This window comes from Hakea prostrata, chromosome 1 (assembly GCF_041222555.1).
Source record: "Hakea prostrata isolate BN-2017 chromosome 1, UWA_Hpros_2, whole genome shotgun sequence".
In the NCBI taxonomy this organism is placed as follows: Eukaryota; Viridiplantae; Streptophyta; class Magnoliopsida; order Proteales; family Proteaceae; genus Hakea; species Hakea prostrata.
In genome coordinates, this window is record NC_142600.1 from 4,789,329 (window position 1) to 4,811,107 (window position 21,779).

General features: G+C 38.1%; 1 protein-coding gene across 1 annotated transcript; it reads right to left on the bottom strand.

Annotated features, from left to right (window-relative positions):
* Positions 1-589: 589 nt before the first annotated feature.
* Positions 590-20,965, bottom strand: LOC149026858 (uncharacterized). Its single transcript, XM_089156775.1, has 17 exons — positions 20,782-20,965; positions 19,328-19,469; positions 17,792-17,976; positions 17,501-17,580; positions 17,310-17,405; positions 17,022-17,145; positions 15,961-16,019; positions 15,776-15,841; positions 14,477-14,547; positions 14,290-14,386; positions 12,407-12,481; positions 4,171-4,269; positions 2,720-2,863; positions 2,598-2,627; positions 2,431-2,493; positions 1,223-1,300; positions 590-1,121 (listed from the first exon to the last, which is right to left on the bottom strand). The coding sequence occupies exons 2-17, from the start codon at positions 19,444-19,446 to the stop codon at positions 1,035-1,037; spliced, it is 1,473 nt and encodes a 490-aa protein (XP_089012901.1). The 5' UTR covers positions 19,447-19,469; positions 20,782-20,965; the 3' UTR covers positions 590-1,034.
* Positions 20,966-21,779: the final 814 nt, after the last annotated feature.

Below are 21,779 nucleotides of genomic sequence, written 5' to 3' on the forward strand. Positions count from 1 at the left end.
ATGAATTCAAGTCTTCAACAAGGGAAGGTGTTCACGTGAAGAGTCAGTTTCTTATTCTGGTCTGAATGGACTTCTAAAATCTCAGAGCTTTAAAATTTTATGTTTACTGCGACGCCAGCCGTTCCTCCATATGTACGTGTGGCAGGTGATGGTGAAAACACACTGGGTATGTTTTTTTTTTGTTTCTTACCACTGGGTAATTGTCTGATTCAAACGCTACGGTTAGAGTGCAGCCTTTTACAGAGACTTCTATACTATTTGCCCCCAAAATTGTAAGAACCAGGATCAGATATTTATTATGATCAGAATAGGTATGGTTTACAAGAAGGAAAGTGATTTGGTATTGATTTGATATAGGTGGTTATCAAACAGATTTACCCTTCTCTACCAAAAAAAAAAAAAAAACAGATTTACCCTTAATGTTCTTCATAAAATGGAACTGTAACATGGAACCGAGAACAGATGAAGAGCTCTGGATGAGGATTTGCCCTATTATTTTGCCTTTGAAGTGCATGTACTAATACCGTGCTTCAACTTAAGTATGGAGCTAGAAAGCAAATTCCATGAATAATTAATTACTTCAAAAATATTAGCAAATAAGGATTGTCTACTGTATAGAGATCCATTTGATTATCAGAACTATAAATCAACCAAATCAAGGATGACTTGAGATGTAAATAATATACATTTCTCTGAATTTAGCATATTAGAAAATTAATAAGAAAATTTCCACTTACATAACCCCAAAAATGATCACTTAAATCCTACCTACAACATCCACACAAGGAACAAATACCCGATGACACGCTCTGGAAACTAGACACAGGAGCCTCCAGATCCAGTTGAACCTTCTGGAGTCCATACCAGCACAGGAAGCAGAAAGCAAAAGGGGACATCAAATTTTACGTTCCTTGTTCAATTGCCTGACTGGTGCTATAGTTACATCAAAGCCTTGGTTGCAGTAGCTTCTGTTACTTATTATGATTCCAGCCACTTACATATATTTCACAATACATTTGTCTCCTTGTTTCATATCAAGCCTCTTCTGGGGATGTTACTTTACTATTATCATACTTTCCATATTTTTTTGCAACCCCAGCATCAGACAAGGTGTCCCATACCTGCAAATTATCAGGATCATAGAAATTAATTCTAAATCGTTAAAAGGAAGTTTTGGGAGAAGGAAAGAAGTATATAATTCCAAGAGAATGATAGTACTCACTTCCAATCTTCCCTTGGACCCTCCTATTGCTAGTAGGAATGGGCTGTCCCCCGCGAAGGAAATGGAAAAGATGCCTCCCTAACACATTCCAGCACAAGCATTGGAAATTAACATTTGACTAAGTGCAGCAAGATTTAAAAATAAATAAATCAATAAATAAAGAAAAAGTATGAACCATCAATTTCATATTTATCAAGCTAATTTAGATAATAGCGGAAAAAAGAAAGTCATTATGACTTCATGGCTAAGCCTACTTCATCTATAGTGCATGTCCCAGGACTAGCATGGTGCTCGACCGCTATGGAGGGTGGAATTTCTGCCTTTCCATGGGGGCAGTAGACAAAAAGGAGGAAACACAAAATGCTTAGACAAATCCTACAATGGATTGAATTGAATTATCGTAGCCCACAAGTATCCCAACAGATGTCATGGCCTGAAGGCGAGTGAATAAAAAACAACCACTCACAAATCCCCCCACCCAAAAGAAAAAGATTGGGCCTTGTAAAGCTATCTAATACAAAGAAACAAGGTGACCGAAAGTACTATTATCTTAGACCAGAAAGCTCCAAGTTTTGGCCGTCTCAGTCTTGAAATGGAAGTTGAGATAATCTGTGCTCAAGGTGTTCAAATACATCACTATAAGTTTAGATGGGCGGCCTCCTGATTTATGATTTTAGGGGGTGCCACATGCAAGGTTGAGTTGGCAAGCCAAGTTTCAAACCATTGAACAGGTAAAGGGGCAATCTGGATTAGCCATGTGTCAAATTTCAGACCAAAATTCAACAATTAACTCCCTAGTCTCTAGTCTACTGATATTTACCTATCAGCTTGAGCCATATTCATATTTCATAAACTAGTTGGATTTTGTAAGCTTCATTCCTCCATGTGGTCAACTGTGTTTGGGCTGAAACTGGGTAGGCGGTTAGGGTAACCCAGAACCTACAATTTACAAAATTTGGTCCCCACCTGATCTTCCCATATGGACAATATTTGAACCAATAACCGAGGCTTAAGTGGATGGACCAATCATGGAACTAACTCCTCATGACTTTTAGCAATGTTACAAGAAGATAATTGTACAATATTACTGGTTAGTTTTCTTCCCAGAAAAAGAAAAAACAAAAGAGGACCAAATAATGACGTGGATAAGGAAAGTTAAACACTATTTATTTCTTTTTAGTTCTAGAAAAACAAAATGGGTAACTTACAGCTTTAGGATTCTGGGATGCAACACAAGAAGGTTCGTTGTTTGAAACATCCCAAAGTTTCACCTACAGCAGAAAAAGCTGAAATCAATGAATTGGCATTGGCCAAACCATATATCTAACAGAACACTGAAAATCCTGAACCCCACTGGTAGGAAAACAAAGATTACCATTTTATCAGTAGACCCTGTTGCAAGAAGCTGCAGAAAAACACAAGAGTAAGATCACGTAAAGCCAGAAAAGTGTTCTACCAAAGGCCTCCAGCAAAATTTTGAGGTTGGAAGACACATACATTAGGTGCAGCCAGATTGTAGGATAGCGTGCACACAGCTTTGTCATGTGCATGAAGAATGAAACTTGGCTTGGACACAGAGCTTGAGTCAGACTTAGTAACCCGGATGTCAAAACCTTGAACAGTACCATCTTCGAGACTCACCTAAGACACAATCACAAATGTAGAAACTGAAGCCGATTCATGACACAGAAAACACAATAAATGGAAAGAAGAAACAATCACATCCAACCTAAAGACAAGATTTACATGGTTTGGCATAATGTTACATCCATGGGAGAGATGAGAGAAATTTCCACAAAGAATTACAAGCTCTCTTCCATATGCATACATTTTTTTCTCTTTTTGTGCATCACTAGATTAGGTAAAAAGTAACTGCATACCTACATATTGCATAATAAAGTGTTTCATGCCTTTAAAATCAAATTTTATATGTATCATATGAACATCCATGGATTGCTTGACCATTACTATAACTCTTTTGGCTACCTTGGGTGTCCAATAAAATGTTTTATGTATCTTAAAATTACCTCTCTAATATGATACCCAGATACCTGATATTTAGATTCTTCATCTACCCCTTGTTGACTCAAATACACATATATAGATGATGTTACAATAGCTTATCTCAAAGCTCGACCATCAGGAAGGGCACCAAAAGATGTACCTTATAAACACCTCCTAAACGTGCAGCTCCCCCAACATAGTGCTCTTCATGTGGCAGAAGGGGCATAAAGCACACAAAAGAAAACCCTCGTATTTACCAGAGATCAAACACCTCAACTCCTGGCTCAATGCTATGTTATAACTGTCTATCCTAAAAGCTCAAGCTCTTACAATGTACATATGCCAGGAATTAAGCTCATTTGACACTGTTGGTTCCTTTTAACATGCACATGCTGGACCAGACAATCAACAACGATAACTAACAACATAATGAATTTTTCCCCATAGACCATACATTAAAGGGACAATGATGTACAGTTTTACACCCTGTATATATGACTGTATAAATTGGTATAAAACTGCATCACCAGTTGAAGCTCTCACTCAGCTGCAACCAGCAGGGTTGTAAGCATGGTTTGTACCTGATCAGCACTGTTACCAATTCCATACTTGCTTTATTAGAACAATTTGAATTGAACCAATATGGGTCGACAGTCACAGCGACTGATATGGTCTGACACAACAACAGCACAGTCAATACCAATCAATACAGATACGATACAACAGCTCCTTAAAACCTGCATAAAAGAACCTGAGAACAACCGAAGGTTTCCAAACCTGTTTTCTTAATCGATATCTACAATAATAATGTCTTCACCATCTCAACAATTTTGGAATTACGGCACTTAAATTGCAAATGAAAACAATCTGAGGAAAAATAGAAATAAAGTTGCATATCATCTAAGAATCTGAAACAAAACATATAGGATCATTATGGAACTCACCACAAATGAATGTTCAGTATGTGGATCCCATGCCAAGCTTTCAACATCAGCTGTAACTAGCCACTTACAACCTGAGGATGAAGGTACCCTCCCGTCCTTCTGTACACAATAAAGGAAAACTGAATTAATTTAAGTACACTCAGCATCAACAATGGTTCTCCTTTCCAGACTTAAGATATTAGCCTGATATCATTGCTAACTCCGCATTAGTTTAAGTACAACCAGCATCAAGATCTGCCTTTGAAATTCAAGACAACTATCCTGATGTTAGTATCAGGTTGACATAAATTCTAGATCAATATAATATATTTTCCAGGGAAAATATTGGTAATTACAGTTGCACCAAACACTAAATTACTCAGACAAAAATAATTTACCAAAAGAAAAAACAAAAACAAATGATCACATGAGTGGGAAGGATAACAATCTAATAGAAATAGTAAATACAAAATTGTTTCCAAACATGCTTGGTATAAATAACCATCCATACAAATGGGTGTTGCTTTGGGGGAAAAGAAAAAAAAGGAGGGGAAGGGGTGTTAGTCCCACAGTGGTCTAGCAGCGCCTGGCTGTTGAGCATATGACCTCAGGTGTCGCTCCTGCACGCTGATTTTGGGCTTTAAGTATCAGCAAGTCATACCAAAGTTGGTTGTTCATACACCAGCCGTGTGAGGGCCCATGGCCCAAAGCTTGACAGAGTTGACACAGTAAGTCTAATCCATGGGGAAGAGTTGCAGGGGATTTTATTTTCACGTTGATTGGGAAGGGTGAAGTTTTTGGACATATGACCTTGGGATAGGCTCTCCATCCTGAAGCTCAGGTTTTTGGGTTGGAATTAATTATTTATCATCATTATCGGAACATATATTCCAACCAAATCAGTTTCTTCGATGACTTAGTTAGCAATCACCTTGATATGACCCCCTTGTCCCTCCTATATGAATACCCCCTTTGGTGCTGCATATGGATTTATGGGTTCAGGATGATGCAGATTCATCACTGGGCTAGTAGTACTCATGTAGAGTCCGCTTGGTATGATCCTTACAGGCCAAGCCTAAGTGCAAGTCCAGTCCATGTGAAAGGGAACTCAGGAAATGTCTCGGAAGTCAATAAAAGGGGTTATGAACATATGGTGTGAACATAAGAAACTCCATTGTCAAAGGAGCTTTCTTTTGTCAAATGTGGGTAGTAGTTTGGTCAATGTCAGCTTTGAGTTGATACTCTTGTTGGTGGGTGTAGCTAGTAGTCTGTTGATGTATTTAACTTCTATATCTTTATACTGGCTATAAAAAGGGACTTGTGTAAGAGAGTTGATAACCTCACTCATGAATTGAAATGAATATTTGCCTTCGCAAGCCATTCTTTTCTATGAAGAGTAGGTTGGTGATTGACCTAATCAATCCACCTTACGGTGTGAAGCCCAGGTATTACTTTAGTGTCATTATTGTTCACTCACTTCCCTCAAGACTTCCCTCATATTGTTCCTTCTCTTTCTTCATCTATTAACAAGTTTATTTAGTGTTTAATCTCATGTTTTCGGTTACTAATCAGATTTGCCCATCTGCTTGATGGGCCAGTTCTTCCAAGATCTTTTGAGAGAACTCGTATGGGACCAAGAAAGGGTTCCTTGAATTGGGATTAGGGTGTATGGATGGGTTGTTCCCCAATTGGTTCCTAACAAATCTGTTCTAATTCCCAATTTGGAATTTTGTTTGTTTCATGGGATACAGAAGGATAAAGATATAAAGATATTTAGTGTATGAAGGATACTTTGACCCATCTCATAGGAAGTCGATATATTCATTGATATGGGGTAGATTCGAGATGGGTTGAAAAACTTAGGGGAATGATAACTGATAAGTTATATAAATATAAAGATTTACTGGCCTAATGCATTCTTATTTTTGGTTATGCAGCTGACTGGTGGTTTCTATATGGAACTAGTGCGCCAAATCTCGGGGACAACAATCAAAGTACTATCGAGACTTGCTCATCCTCCGGGGTTGCGAGAGCGGAGCACCTTCTCGCCATCCATAGTAAGGTACGGAGCAGATTGGGGAGTAAGAGGCTCGAGGACTTAGTGTATGTGCATTACAACATGAGATTGAGAGTAGAGCACATACAAGATAATATAGATGATGAGATGAACCGATTCGAGAGCCCGATGGATTCCACGACCCGCAGAAGATGAGGAAGATGATGTCATATATCGGTGGGTTAGGGATCGAGGTGGCCCAGGCGGTGAGGCCGATCCTACCATGCCTAGCTATGGGCCCAGATGTCTAGCACCATCTCTCGATGAGGGTCGCATAGCGGCATCGAAGGATTAGTTGTACCATTTGTGGAGCCACCGGTCGACTTGAAACAACCGAGGTGACAACTAGTAGTGGGGATTCGGATGATGCCGATGAGAGACGGCCAAGTGGCCCAAGTCAGCCATCGAGTTCGAGTCATGGAGGCACAGAGCTGGTCGTGACGGTGGAAGTCGGCGTCAACAAAGGGAGTCACCCGACCACCTCCACCAGTCCGAGTCATCCGACACATGTGAGCCAGCGTTCCCCTATCTCTCGGACTTATAGTAGGAGTAGGAAGAGCGATCACGAGGCGGGGGCAACCGAATGATGATGCGAGCATGCATGATCTTGAATTGAACATGGGAAGGATGAGCCTAGATCGAGTGATTCACAAAGGCGGCCCTGTCATCGGGGCCCCAACACAGGGATCACGACCGGTCGATTACAATGGGTATTCTTCTTATGAAGGTTATACTATTCCTCAAGACCCTTCACCTGGAGAGTACACATATGGGAGTGAAGGTGGGTTGTTAAATGAGTGGTTTAGAAACACGTACCCAAATACTCAACAACTATATGAACAACAACAACGGCTCTTTCACCCACCCACGATTGACGGTTATCCCAGAGTGCTATTCCTCCGAGCGACATGACATACCGATCATATAAACCGATATGTGACATACTGATCAATTGACTTGGGAGTCATATGTGGCCACCGTTCAAAATCAATTGATGCGGAATGTTGAGTGATACTCTTAGTCTTGTAAGTTGTAAGTTGTAAGTTGTAATCTTCTTAATTCTTATGGTTGTAAAATTTTGAAGACATTTAACAATTTATTACTTTGAATCTTTGATAGTTTGAACTTTGAACTTTGATCACTTGTTGACTTGAATACTTGATGTGTAATGTTATTGTATTTGTATATTTGTATTTGATACTTGATAGTTGATAAATGATAACTCATTTACTTGAAGTCTCAAATTACTTGATATCTTTACATTACATGTTGTCTCTGACTCACTAAGACTCTAACCTTGCATTTCACAGAATTTCAATTTTACACATAGGGTCGACTTAGGAGACATAGTTAGGGTTATTTTCTCACAAATCTAAGGCCCCCAATGTGTTCAAAACGCCTTAAATAGGCTAAATACCAAGTTTCAGCCCAACCAGAGCCCTAAAACCCACCGAGATGGGCCAACGAGACTACCGCCAATTTTTTGGCATATCTCGACCGAGATCTCGCCATCTCGGTAGAGATCTCAGTTTTTTGTAGTGGCGAGATCTCGCTCGAGAGCGAGATCTCCCACCATGGTCCCACTAGACAATTCATCATCAATTTCATGTTGAATTGTGATGGGAGAACAATGTTCCTCAAGTCAATAGATGCATCTAGTGAGAAGAATGATGCAAAATACATTTATAAATTATTATGGTGAAGGAGGTTGGAGTGGAGAATGTGATCCAAATTGTGATTGATAATGGCTCCAACTATAAGAAAGCTAGGTTGAAGATCCAGGGGAACCCCAAGTATCAAAACATGCTTCTACTTCTAGTATTAATTTTTATTTTTAAATACATATATTTACATTACATTTACACTTTATAACTTTGTATTAAGATGGACAATATAGGCTCTTTTGGACTCCATGTGATGCTCACTACATTAACTTAATGCTTAAGGACATCGAAAATGTCAAGCTTGTGAAGAAGACCGTGGAACAAGCCCGACAAGTTAGCACCTTCATCTATAACCACACATGCATTAAAGATGATGACGGACAAGTGTAAGGGTGACATAGTGAGGTCAAACATAACCAGATTTGCTACCAATTGGATAACGCTGTAAAGCTTTTAAGAATAAGAAGACTGGCCTTAGGAGCATGTTTGCATTAGAGCAGTGGTTTAACTAGGAGGGTTCTCTGCTGTAGGAAGAAGGAGAGCATAGTTGACCATACTCGATGAGAATTTCTGGCATAATGTGAAGATAATGGTGAAAATACTTGAGCTTGTGGTGCATGTGTTGAGGATGGTAGATCAGCAGAGAAGACCTACTTTGCCACACATATGTGCTACAATAGATAGGATGAAGCAACAAGTTGCTCAAGTCTACCCACACGGCAACAAGAAAGTCCTCAACATCATCCAAGTTAGATTGGAGTCTATGTTGTAGCATCCATTACATAAGGCTTGGTGAGTTGATAACTCTAAGATTCAATTTAGTTTTAATTATGTTATCACACTATTAAGTATTTATTATTCCCTATTATTTTTTCTTTTTCAAGTACCATTACAAGGACAATCTTGGGATGAGGCAAGATTTGATGGATGTCGTCCAAACTGTATGGAGAAGTTGGAACCGGATCCATCTAAACAAGCAATCATCCTTATGGAAGTGAGATAGTGATTTGATATTCACAATTCATAATTTTATTTTTGTACTAAGTGATTAACCTAGTTATTTTTTTTTCTTTACTTTATATATTAGATAAAGGCATTTAGGGATGCCACTAGGAGCTTCGGTCATTCCGTAGCCGTATCGGGACGGGAATCCACCAATGGGGGGTAAGTTCATTCATTATATATTTAATTATTATATTATATCTTTAACTTAGTTATTTAAGTATTGAAATGACTTGGAGTATGATTGCAAACAAAGTGCTCTCCCAAACATGTTCTGCCACTAGTTGTGAGTGGAATTGGAACACCTTCAACCTCATTCACTCAAAGAGACGCAACTAATTCAGTGTGAAGCGTCTAAAGAACCTTGTCTACTTACACTATAATATGAGACTGAGGGAGGATCATATTAGACATAGGATGGACAGAGAGAGTAACAATATCGAGTTGGCCGACATATTTGAGATGGAAGATGATGATAACCCAGTAGTTGACTGGATCAAGGACAGTGGAGAGTCATTGCTGGATGAGGAGGGGAGGTCGTCCCAATAAATAGATTGCAAAGGAGATGGGGGCTGATGTAGAGGACATAATGGCCCCGGAGGGGAGTGCACATGTAGCGCCCGCCCATTCCTTTGTGCCACACCCTAGTGCGTCCACCCATAATGGGATTTGATTGTTTGGTCCAACATTGAGGATGATGCGACTCAGGCCTCCGGCAATGAGGATGATGGTGATGATGATGATGATGATGATGGAGGGAATGATAAGGGTGTTGGACCTCGTGATTAGGACTCAAGCTGATGCTAGGGACAGACCACCACCATTAGCACACCAGCACCAGCACCAGCACCAACAATATGTGAGAGTTAGGGGGGAGGACAACCACCGAGATTCACAAAAGAGAGTCAGTTCACCCATGCGACATAGGTTCAGACCATACTAGAGCTGCGTCCTGAGGCAAAAATGTTTGCTCTACATATTTAAGGAAGGGGGGGAAGGGGAAGGGGAGACAACATGGCTATAGCACGGAGGACATGCCATCATATGGGTCCTACCGTCCAGCCAATGTGGAGAGCTTGGTGGGATCTATGAGATCGATGAGCATAGATGATTCCAAAGACTCCACCTCCAGAGGATCCGGATGGCATAGGCCTGCAGAGTCCTCATATGATATTGTTGTGGAGAGTATTGGTTCTACTGGGTTGATTTATGGAGCTTATGGTTATGGACCTTATGGAGTCCCTTTTGGTTATCAAACTTAGGGTCAGCCACCAGTGGAGCCTTATGGTTATAGAGTTTATGGAGCTTATGGTGTCCCTCCCACTGTCACCTATCGAAGTCGACCACTGGAACCTTATTGTCAATATTGGACCTTATGCTGACAACCAGGGTGTTCCTTCATTTGTTGAGTATATCTTCCACCCTATACCACAACCAACACCAGCCTTTCCATATGCAGTTGCGCCAGTTCCTTCTTTGGAGATTCAGAACTTCCCACCATCAGGAAATCTTAGGCATGTGGATGAGGCCACGTACAAAGCTGCAGAGGGCAAACATCATGAGACTTGTATTGTCATTTGTATGGGGTGTAGACGGAAGAGGGAGACATGGAATAGAGTAGACTTGTTGTAATTGGCAACATTCTCGCGTTTTCTCATATATAGTATATACTTGAATGTTACATTTTCAATGGTTTTTTTTGTAAACTAGTAGTTCCATAGCATTTATTATGCTTGAAATAGGCAACATGCAAGAATCCAAATCATTTTGAGTCCATATAAGGCCCAAAATTGAAATTCAAAATTTTTAAAAAAAAAAAAGGTGATCAATTTCAACTGAAATCGAAACTCGAAATTTCGGCCTTTTTCAAGGTCAAAATTCCTATTTCGACCAAAATAGTTTCCTTGCCTCCAACACAAGCCATGTAATGGGGTGCTAATCTATGATGGAGATGAAAAGAAGTTATAAGCATTGCCGAAGAAGAATTCTTCAAAGATGGTGGTTTGGAACATCCAAGAGGACACCCGAGAGGACACCTGATCCACTTCTATGGTAAAGAGGAATTCAACCAAAAAAAAAAAGAACCCAACCTGGGCCTTAGAGATAGCAGCTGGGGAAGCGAAGGGAAGAATTTGTTAGGTTGCTCACACGATTACATGGAGGTCCCTTACCACTGATGAGAAGCTCTACCAACCTTGCTCTTAGGCAGCAACACACTATCTACTAATTCCATTCTGAAATTTGTCCTCTATTACATGTCTAGGGCTTTATTTATAGTGTTACATTAGGACTTAGAAACTGCCTCTCGTTGTTGTACTCAACATACTAATCCAAATTCAAATAGGACTATTGTGACTTAAACTAAAAGGACTTCTTATCATATCCTAGGTTGACATAGATTCTTAAAACTAAAATAAAGCATAAGAACAAGACTATTGTGCCCTTAAGTTGGACGGAATTTATATAATTAGAACCATTAAACAAAAATAAAAACCTATTTTCGTACTTAACCTAGAAGCTAAACTTATGGGCCCATGACCACAGAAACCTGCTAAACAAAGGCCTAACACATATTTATCAACCCTCGGTTGATTTCAAAGGGAAATTGACCAATTTGGTGCTGAACCTGCATCATTTCATTTTGGTAATCTACACTTCAGCCTAGCTCAATCTGATCTACAGTCCTGCACTTACTTTGAACTACAATTCTATCCATGTTGTCATAGAATTCTAGAATTAGCATTATGATATAACTCTAGGTTTCAGTTTTATTTCACATGTGATCTTGTACTATAGGTAACCTTTCAAATCTGGAATTCATTCTCTATGAAAACATATCGTTTGGTTAATGTTTTGATTTCTCCAACACAGTACTACATTACAGGGTTTAGCATTTAAGATAAAGTGGTTTCTATTGTTGTGTAGCTTCTTCATTCTTCTAGGTGTGTTACTACAGTTAATAAACTTTTGTTTTTGTTCCTTTTCAGCCAACAGCTCTCATCAAATCAACGTAGAACATGGAATGAGAACATTTACAATGCATTCAACAAAAAGGAAGACACCATGTCTAAGATTAATTACAGGGGGGTTAACAAATTTTTTCTTGATGGAAGTACCGACCCTTTACTGCTATTAGAAGACCATTATATAATAAAGCATATCAAATTTCATGAAAAGATAATAATATTTGGGTCAAGACGATTAAATTTACCGCCTCCAAAAATAAAAAGATTTCATGGCATTCTGAGATGCTGAGGGATCCAAAACACAAAATCAACTGAAAGATGATAATTTAACCATGTTTCTTAACCTCATCATTCATCTTTGAATTTTAATAACCACATGGGACATCTGTGATCTGTATATCATGTTAGCCTCCACAATCAGGATACTAATACATGCAGAGCTTTCAACAACTTCCTTTTTCCATGAGGCTACATGCACATTTGATATTTGCTTCTTACAGACTAAATGTAATATAAAATGAACAAGTACAGTAATCAAGTACGGGGATAAAATAAATGCCTTTTATTACCATCACAACTGAGTTATCAAAAGATCCACTAAGAAGAACTTGAGACATATGATGATTCCATGCAACTGCTTGAACCTGTGACAAGATTCCAAATAAGCAGAAACCGTCATGGTCAACATTTCAGGAGAAGAATATCATAAAATTACTACTATTCAATATTGGATTTACTGAACCAAAAAAATATGTATACATATATATTGGATTTTTAGGATTCCATAAAAAAACTTCCCTAGGACCTAACAGAGCATTTTTCTCAGTCTCTTGACTCCAGTTTCATTGAGAACCTCCTATTTATACTCAACTACAACCAGAGTCAGATTGCAAGGAGAGTTATACAGATGAAAAAGGCCCTGACAGTAACATGTGAGCAGAATGCATCTTCAGGTGTAGCATTTGAAGATAAATCAACCAATCTGCTGTTGTTTTTTCTGTATACACACCACCCCTTACCTTAGGACATCCAAACTGCAATTAGAAAGATGCACAGAAAAAAACTCCGCACTGTCCAAAGATCATAGAAGCAAATACAAATCTTGACATGTTTTACATTTGACTCCCAAATAATAATCCTACAACAATTAAAGATATTAAATATTTTATAGATGAAACCAATAACTACAGAACTGGGGCACTATGGTTGAGAGCAGGTTATGGCCCATATCAACACTCAATGTTGCAATAATGTGGACCCTGCTATTGGTCTTGGAAAATGGAAGCCAAGAGGCTCCCCTTAGACCTGCAGCTGTTTTTCTCAGATCTGGATTTCTGTAAAGAGTCATTTCATCCCTGTTCTTCCTCATTATTCAGATTCAATAAGCAACCAAATGATAAGAAACACAGATGACGAGGCAGAAGATGAACTGCTGTACACTATTAGTTACCGTGAGAAGCAGGGGAAGGTTCACTACTGCAGCTTCCGCAGCCTCTCAAGTTTCTTTGTTCAACTAGATAAACATGTTGCACAGCCATCTATTCCAACCACCCACCCATACCAGATTTTAATGTTTAGTATTACCATAGTTCTCAAGGCATGTAGGTGAACCAAGACATTGGAGGAGGCATTTTGCCATATTGCCAACACTAACAAGGAGAGCAGGTGAAACTTGAGATTCCTCAGAGTGATTTTTTTAGGTATCTAGGTTCAATCATAAATAAAAGAAGTGATATAGAGGATGATTTTCCAAAGAATTAAAATAGGGTGGATGAAGTAGAGAGGTGTGTCCGGGGTCTTGTGTGATTGACACATTCCATTAAAGCTTAAAGAAAAATTCTATAGAGCCGTTGTTCAACCAACTATGATGTACGGTGCAGAGTGTTGGGCTGTTAAAAAGAATCATATAGATAAACTCAGTGAAACATAAATAAGGATGCTAAGACGAATGAGTGGCAAAACTAAGAAGGATAAGATAAGGAATGATCATATTAGAGTTGGACTGGGAGTTGCTCCATAAGTGATAAACTTTGGAAAAGTCGTTTGAGATGGCATGGTCATGTTCAACGGAGACCTATAAATGCCCATGCACGGAGAAATGATATAATCCAGATTGAAGGAACTAGAAGAGCTAGGGGTAGACCTAAGATAACCTTAAGAGAAGTGGTGAGAAAGGGTATGCATAGCTTAGGCCTTGTATCTAGCATGTCCTCAAACAGAACTGATTGGAAGGCAAGAATCCATGTAGCCGACCCCATTTAGTTGGGACAAAACTTATTGTTGTTGTTGTTGTTGTCGTTGTTGTAACAAGGAGAGCAAGCAATGTCTTGACAACTATGAGTACTACAAACATAGAAGGTAAAAAAGACATAGTGGCCAGCATAGGATTCATGAAGTAACATCACTAAGCTATCTTCTAGAATACAATATCGAATTTAAGTATGATTCATGCCTTGTCCGTGTGATGCTCCATTGTGATGCTACATTTTCCTGTTGCAACATCCCAAATCTTAACAGTGTTGTCAGCACTTGCACTGGCCAGTACATTCCTGAGTTTAGATCAATGAAAGCCAAATATAAGAATCATAGGGCCACCTGAATATAAATCATACTGAAGAGAAAACACCCGTATGCTTTACCTGAATTCCTTGTTCCAAGCAAGACCAAGTACGGAATCTGTGTGGCTATCCTTCAAGTATTTGACTGCTTTCTGGCACCAAAAGAAGAGGGAGCATGGAAAGAAATCATAATTTATCTATAAGAGGTTTCTACAGGAAGATACAGCTACAGGTATTCTAAGTCAGTGAATCAGGAGCTGTGATACCACATTTGATCATCACCACTAATGTGATATGCTTGTTCAAAATTAACAAGGTGAACAAGTTCATTTAACTACACTTTACAATAACCAAACAAATAATTGTAAATGGGAGAAGAAAAGGATAAATTTGTATTTATTTTTCTGGTAAATACTTGTAGATCAGGTGACTTCATAGGTAAGACTCTAAACATGTTGAGATTCAGACCTCTAGTAATCATATTAAAAATAGATAACAACTTACCTTTTGGGCATCAAACTGTAATAATAAAGACACCAAACAGGACTACCAAAAATATAGGTTATCATCATAAAAAGTTAACTTATGAAATGTCAATTTTGATAAGAGAAAACATCTGAAGGGCCAGCTTTGAGTATTTTATTATGTTTTCTATTTCCATGTAATTCAATCTTGTTTTGCAATGTGTCCAATAAAATTATGTTACTCTATGGGGAAAAATCACTGAGACTGCTTCAACTCCCCTTTTTGGTTTTTTTGCCCATGTTCCCTTCAACCTTCGTCCTTGGGATCCTTCATTACCCTTTTGGCTTTTCATCCCAATAAACATCTTATTCATACTACTCATAAAAAAAAGTCTTATTGACATATTTTTCAAATAGTGGGAAATTTTCATTCAGCACCTGAGATAGCTCATCTCTGGAAGCAGGGGGCCGGAGAGCTGGAGAATCCCCATCATATTTCTAGGATTTGATAGGTAGCACCAAGGGAGAAAAACTCAATACTCCAAAGCCAATTTTAGCCAATTCTTTATGGATAAATTAGAAAAGGAGGACTTAACAAAAAGAAAATGTATTGGACCAAGTTCCCCAGCAGACTGAAATTGAGAGATGATAATTATTTACTTTCAATTCCTGGTTTCGGCCATAAAAGATGTTCCTAGGCCCCCCGGGCAATAGAGTTTCACAAACTTTTCACTGATAAATCAGTGGTAACTAATTAGCCCTTCAAAAATGAATAAGAAAAGAGGGTGAAGAACAAAGTTCGGTCAGTCCACAAACTAATCCATCACTGACAACTACTTTGCCAACTAAAATTATAATTTCAAAGCAGGTCTTCTTGAATAATGGGATAAACAAGAAGCAAATACGTAGTGCAGACCTTCTTTTTCTTTTTCTTCTCCTTAACAACTCCACCTAATGCCACAACAGGCTGGACTTCATCAATCTGAAAACAGGGAAGAAGCATGTGATAGGTCTTAACACAAATCATCACTAAGTAGTCTCTTCACAATTAAAATGAACTTGCATCAACCAATAAATATCAAATAGATGCAGCCCACATACAAGGTCCAGGTCCCATATTTCGATAGCAGGTTCCATTGAGCCGACTGCTATGAAGTTTCCTGCAAAAACAAAAAAAAAAAAAAAAACAACTATTTTAGAAAGGCAGAATGGAACAGGAAAAACACAAAGCAAGTGAGCAGGACTAATTAACTCACATTCTAATCAACAAACAGCACAACCTATGACAAATCAAGAGAAGAGATAGAGGATAAGCTCTTGATCAGAGTAAAATCCATCAAACAGGATTGAACTAGTTTGCATAACTTTGGTCATTGGATCTGTAGCAATGCATGCCCAAGTTATTGCTTGGCTACTAAGGGATCACATCCAATTATCAAGATCTCAACGACCTTAAAATAGGATACCAGAGATCACCACTCCACTTGATTAATTCATCTTTCTTTTGTGGACATTTTCTTTTTTCTTTTTCTTTTTCTTTTTTTTTTTTTTTGGAGGGTGGGGGGGGGGGAAGGGGGGGTTTGGGTTGGGGCTCGTGAGGATGTTGAAGTGAGATGGAAGTCAACAGAAATTTGCTTTCAAAAGAGGTTCAAGGTGGAGTAGTAGTGCTGACATCAGAACTCATGTTAGTGCATCCTCTTTCACAAGGACCAACACATGTAAGACTTACTTCTGTCACTCCTCGAAGGATCAGTTCCCAGTTTGAGAACCTATTTCTTTTTACGATGTTCAACACAATTAATTTTTGTTCTATAATGGGGTTTCACCACTAGTGGACACTATTTGTTTTCTCTTGGACCCAGGTTTCACCACTAGTGGACACTATTTGTTTTCTCTTGAACCCAGGTTTCACACTGGTGGACACTATTTGTTTTCTCTTGAACCCATGTTTATGGTCACCAATTAGCTGGGAACATACTCATTATACCTGAGTTCAAAAAACTCATCTTTATTCTTTGTTGTTTTGGATTTATATAAAAAAACCAGCTGCAGATGCTTCAAAGATTTCTTTACGAGATCGTTTGACAAAATCAAGCACTGTATTGAATAAAGTACAATAAGACAAGCACATCTGAATATTCAAAATAAAATGTTACTCATACCTCTCTCGCCTCCTTTAAGAGGACAATCAAGCCATGCTGTGCATAGCGGATAGGCTGGAAGGATAATATCATGATGAACAAACAGGTTTGGTTCGCCATCATCTGAGGTCTCAAATATCCAAACCTGCAAGTCAAAAGTATTTTTATGCTTTGTACAGAAAAGCTCAAACCTTCAAGTCAAAAATAATTTTATGCTTTGTACAGAAAAGCTCATCCCCAAGCAATAAGTGAATGCTGCAGTGGGAGGCAATAGTGAATGTAACTCATGTTCAAAGAAACATCACATGCCTCAAGAAGACTGACATCATCCTCATTACGAGCGCAAACTATAACTGTGTCCGATGGCTCTATGGTCAGATCCTCAATTTCATCCTCATCATCATCCTGTTAGAAGCATGCCAGTGCAACCCAAGCATAGTAGTTAGCTAAGATATGCAACATCCATTGATAAATTGCAAATAAAAAGTGATAAAGATTACATTTTTATCTTTGAGATATGGATCCATGTCATTACTTGGATAGTAGGCATCCCCGAGTCCCGTACTAAATAGCTCAATGCCTGAGGTTAGACAAGTATAAACAAATCTTATTTGTAATATTTCACTCTGATAATTGATATTATGAAGAACGTTGGTCTCTGCTCTCCAAGGTTATCCCATGTCTCAAATGGTCAATGAACAAAAGTCTAAGTCCAACCAAATAAGTCAACAAAAATAAGGTAGAAAAGATAGAAAGTAGATGAGCATATGCAAGTAATTCATCGAAAATACCATCATCCTCTTCATCATAGTGATCCATGTCAAGTTCCCTAAGCCCATCGGTTATGTCTTGAAAGTTTGTCCCAGAACTGGTCTTGCCAAGTGCATCTGCAGCTGCCAATGCATGGGATACTTCATCTGTCTGCTTGGATGAATCATCCTCCATGTCTTCATCTCCCTCATTCTCACTGTCTCCACTACAGAATAAAACATCTTTCAGAACTGTATAATAAACAAATAAAGATAGATATCTCACAAATTTTTATGCAACTTTGTAGCTGTGAATGCATCAATATCTGTGTAATAATTTTCTGTTATCATTCTTTGTTTAACTTTAATTGATGAACTCCCTTAGAAGTCATATCTCATTCAAAACCACAGAACTAAATTTCATTATGTTTAACCAGAAATTTCAAATTTTCAATGAAATATGGGAGAAGTTTACACCATATTTTGATGCCCAATTTTAGTGGGGTTTTTCTTTTTGTTTTTTGCCTAATTTTCAGTATATAGTCTAATTTGAAGCCAATAAACACAATGGAATTATTATTTGCCTAAAACCTAACCCGAAGTGGTGGTCTTGATTGGCACATGCCCGGCTGTATGCAAGCAAAACTAGAAGTCTGGAAGATGCATTTTCACAAATTTAAATATGGATATTATGTTAGAGAATGCTAAAATTTTCATTGAAATACAACAACGCATACAATAATAAGTAGATTTCAGTATACAAGTAGGAATGTAGAACTTAGTACTTGGTTGAAAACTACAAGAAATGATGTATAACAATAAATGAATGAATTACAGAATGAATGAGATACATCATACAAGATATAAGAAGTTCACAATAACAAATATACACTATTAATGAGACCTAGTCTAATATAATAAAAACTGTTGTGTCATACTAGATCTATCCCCTGAGTAGTGGAGGAGTACTTTGAATACTGGACATAAGTTGACCATGACATGGTACGGATAAAGTTATCCATGCAGTCCGTTACTACACTTCTATAGGTAGCATCATCAACACAAAGTAGATATCCTACCCTAGGGAATGTGTTGTATGGCTATGGACTATAACTAGGTCACAATATTGGCATAACTGAGTTTGTTGGTCCCGATGGATATCCAAAGGAGTCCACAAACGATGCACTAAATCCATCCCCATACCGATACACAGACATGCTACTGGAATCAACAAATGAACCACCATATGTTCCACCATATCCATATCCATAGCCATAAGCCATGTACGTTACACCACTAGGAATTTTCAAAATTTCACCAAAATTTTTGAAATTCATGAAATATTGCAAGTTTCGATTTTGACTAGCATTTCTTTTCAGCCAGCTCAAAATTTCGCAGAATATAATACTATGTTCAAAACAGAACATTGAAAGAGATTGTAAAATTCAAAACAAACTTAGTGGCTAATGATAGTAAATTAGTAATGATAATGGAGTCAATCCTATCCTTTAGCAATTATCATCATATGGCTAAAATGCTTAGTAAAACTGGAAAGAATAATGAGTTGACTATTTTTACCTTCTCTCTAAAACACCACTCTGCAGAATCTCTTCGATTTCCTCTTTAGATGGTGGTTCTGCCACTACTGGAATAGACTTTGAGACCCCTTTAGGAACCCAACAAGTGGCAGCTATCATTTTGTATACTGTAAACCTGTTACCTGCAAGAGGGAATAAAGAGTGTCAACCTAAGCATACAAGAAACCATTACTTTGTACAGAATCTCAGCTCTTCAACCACAATGGCAGCTTTTCCGTTCAATATTGCCATACAGAGCTGCAGGTTTTAGGATTCACATTTTGATTGCTTGAAATTGGATATAGTACTGTGGCATAGGCGGTCACTGGGTGATGGAACATTAGGTTGAGCTTGGGCCCACTAAAATGATAAAAAGCCTATATACTCAACGGCCCTTTTATGTATTTTCTTAGGCTACTAAAGAGTCACAATCTATGAATATACAATTCTTCACCATTCTTTATTTTTCCCTTTATCAGACTATCAAACAGAGCACATGAAACACAAACAATGTAATTGGCCACAAAATCAAACCAAATTAGAAAAGGAACTGTGAATGTGCTTCAGGCTTGGTGGTGACAGCTTCTTATATAGAGGCAATAAGATCAAAGGAGGTCTTCGATTTGAGCTTTCGCCCCTCTTTACCTTTCCCGGCCTATGTATATCGGCCTCTAGTTTTTATAACTAGATCACTCATTTTTTCTTAACATACAATTCAATGATCATATGAACAAGATTTCGGTTGTTGAAAAAAAAAAATTTCCCCACAAAACATTAACAACAACCATTGATCTTTCAGTTGGTTGGACATATTGCCAATTTGTTTGGTAAGATTACCCTTTTCTTATACTAAAAGATTTTTTTTTATTCGATGACTTCGGTATCGGGTATTTCACTCATTCTGAAAGTACTTAGTCTCTTCTTCTTCTTTTTTCCCTTTTCTTTTTCATACTTTTTCTTGTACTTCTCTCGTTTATTAGGATAGTTTTATGGGAGTGAGAGTTGAGCACGCAAAAACACATCTGTTTCTGAGTAGTAAACCCGGCGATTTATCTTCGTTGGATGGGAGTTCTGAAATGCAAACGTTGATATGGGTAAAGGGTAGAAGATAGGGCTAACTATAAATAAATAAATCAGGTAGGAAGTAAGGAACTAACAATCAGATTAGTACAAGAAGGAAAAGAGGGGAATTAGGGCAATGTCCGACGCTTCACCGAAGAGAAAACAAAAGAAGGAAATCAGAAGAGAGAGATAGAGAGAGTCCGACTGGAATGAAAGTCGACCACTGAAGCGAGGGGTCGTTTTCTTTTTCCCTGGTTGAAGCTCGAATATTAAAAATAAAAAAAAAAAAAAACGATGAAACAAAAGAAAAAATATACAAAATCACCTTAAGTTTCACTGAAGAGCAAATTAGAAAACCCTAGGGAAAGAAGGATTACAAAGAAGATCACTTACCAGGGGCAGCGGAAGGAACTCGGACGTACAAGAACTTCGAACAGACTTTAACAGCGGCGATTGGAACTGCGATCAGAAAGCATAAGAACTTCCTGGACCAGGAGTACGAACTATGAATTATTACTCAGCGAATAGACAAGGTTTGCTTCCTGTCGTTGATGCTGCTAACAAATGAAAATTGAGTTTGCGATGGTCAAGGCTAAAATTTATAGATTTCACGAGGGTTTAAAAGGGTTTAAAGATGTAAATTTAAAAAATCAAAGACCTTCACTATGTAAATTAATATCTATATTTGCACTTAAGCGCTTACATTTTCATTGTCTCTCTCTTCTTCTTCTTCTTTTTTTTTTTCTTGCTAAACATCATTAATCTGTCTCTTTTATTCTAGGAAGAGTCCACTATGATATAAGTATAACCCTTGGGAGGGGCTCACTTGATAAAAAAAAAAAATCAATACCTTTGAGTAGGAGGCAGAGTATCTTGAGGACCGGGTCGAAGCCCTGCCCTTGTATCATATAAAACACTAATATTCCCAACCAACCATCGCAATATATAAAAGCTTTAAAAAATATGAAGAAAAAAAATCACTATGATGGGTTCACAAGTTTTTTTTTTTTTTTATCAAGTTTGGTTTATATATATGAGATGAGATATTTCATATGTGGTCAACAATAATAACTCATAATCTCTTCATTGAAAGGTGGCCACAAGAAAATTATCCTTCACACGCTAACCCCCATTTCCCATATGAGAATTTTGTATAAATTTGAAATGCACGTAGAAGTGCAACAGAATGGCATTGGATCTAATTATATATAGTTGAAATTGTGTTATGGATACCTAGCATTTTAGCACCAAGATTAAGCACCCTTACTCAGTGGCAGAGCCACCTTGAGGGCCAGGGGACATGCCCCCCCCCCCCTTTTTTTTTTAAATTTAGTTACTTTATCTATTTGTCTTAATTTTTCTCTTCCTATGTGTGAAATAATACTTTTTGG

Bases quoted from the DNA above. Each gene is read 5' to 3' on its own strand.
- LOC149026858 (XM_089156775.1), bottom strand. From the start codon at position 19,446: ATGATAGCTGCCACTTGTTGGGTTCCTAAAGGGGTCTCAAAGTCTATT. The intron at 17,977-19,327 runs GTAAAAATAGTC...TTTATTCTGTAG, and splicing joins AGTGGTGTTTTAGAGAGAAG to TGGAGACAGTGAGAATGAGG. The intron at 17,581-17,791 runs GTATTTTCGATG...GTCTAACCTCAG, and splicing joins CTATGATGAAGAGGATGATG to GCATTGAGCTATTTAGTACG.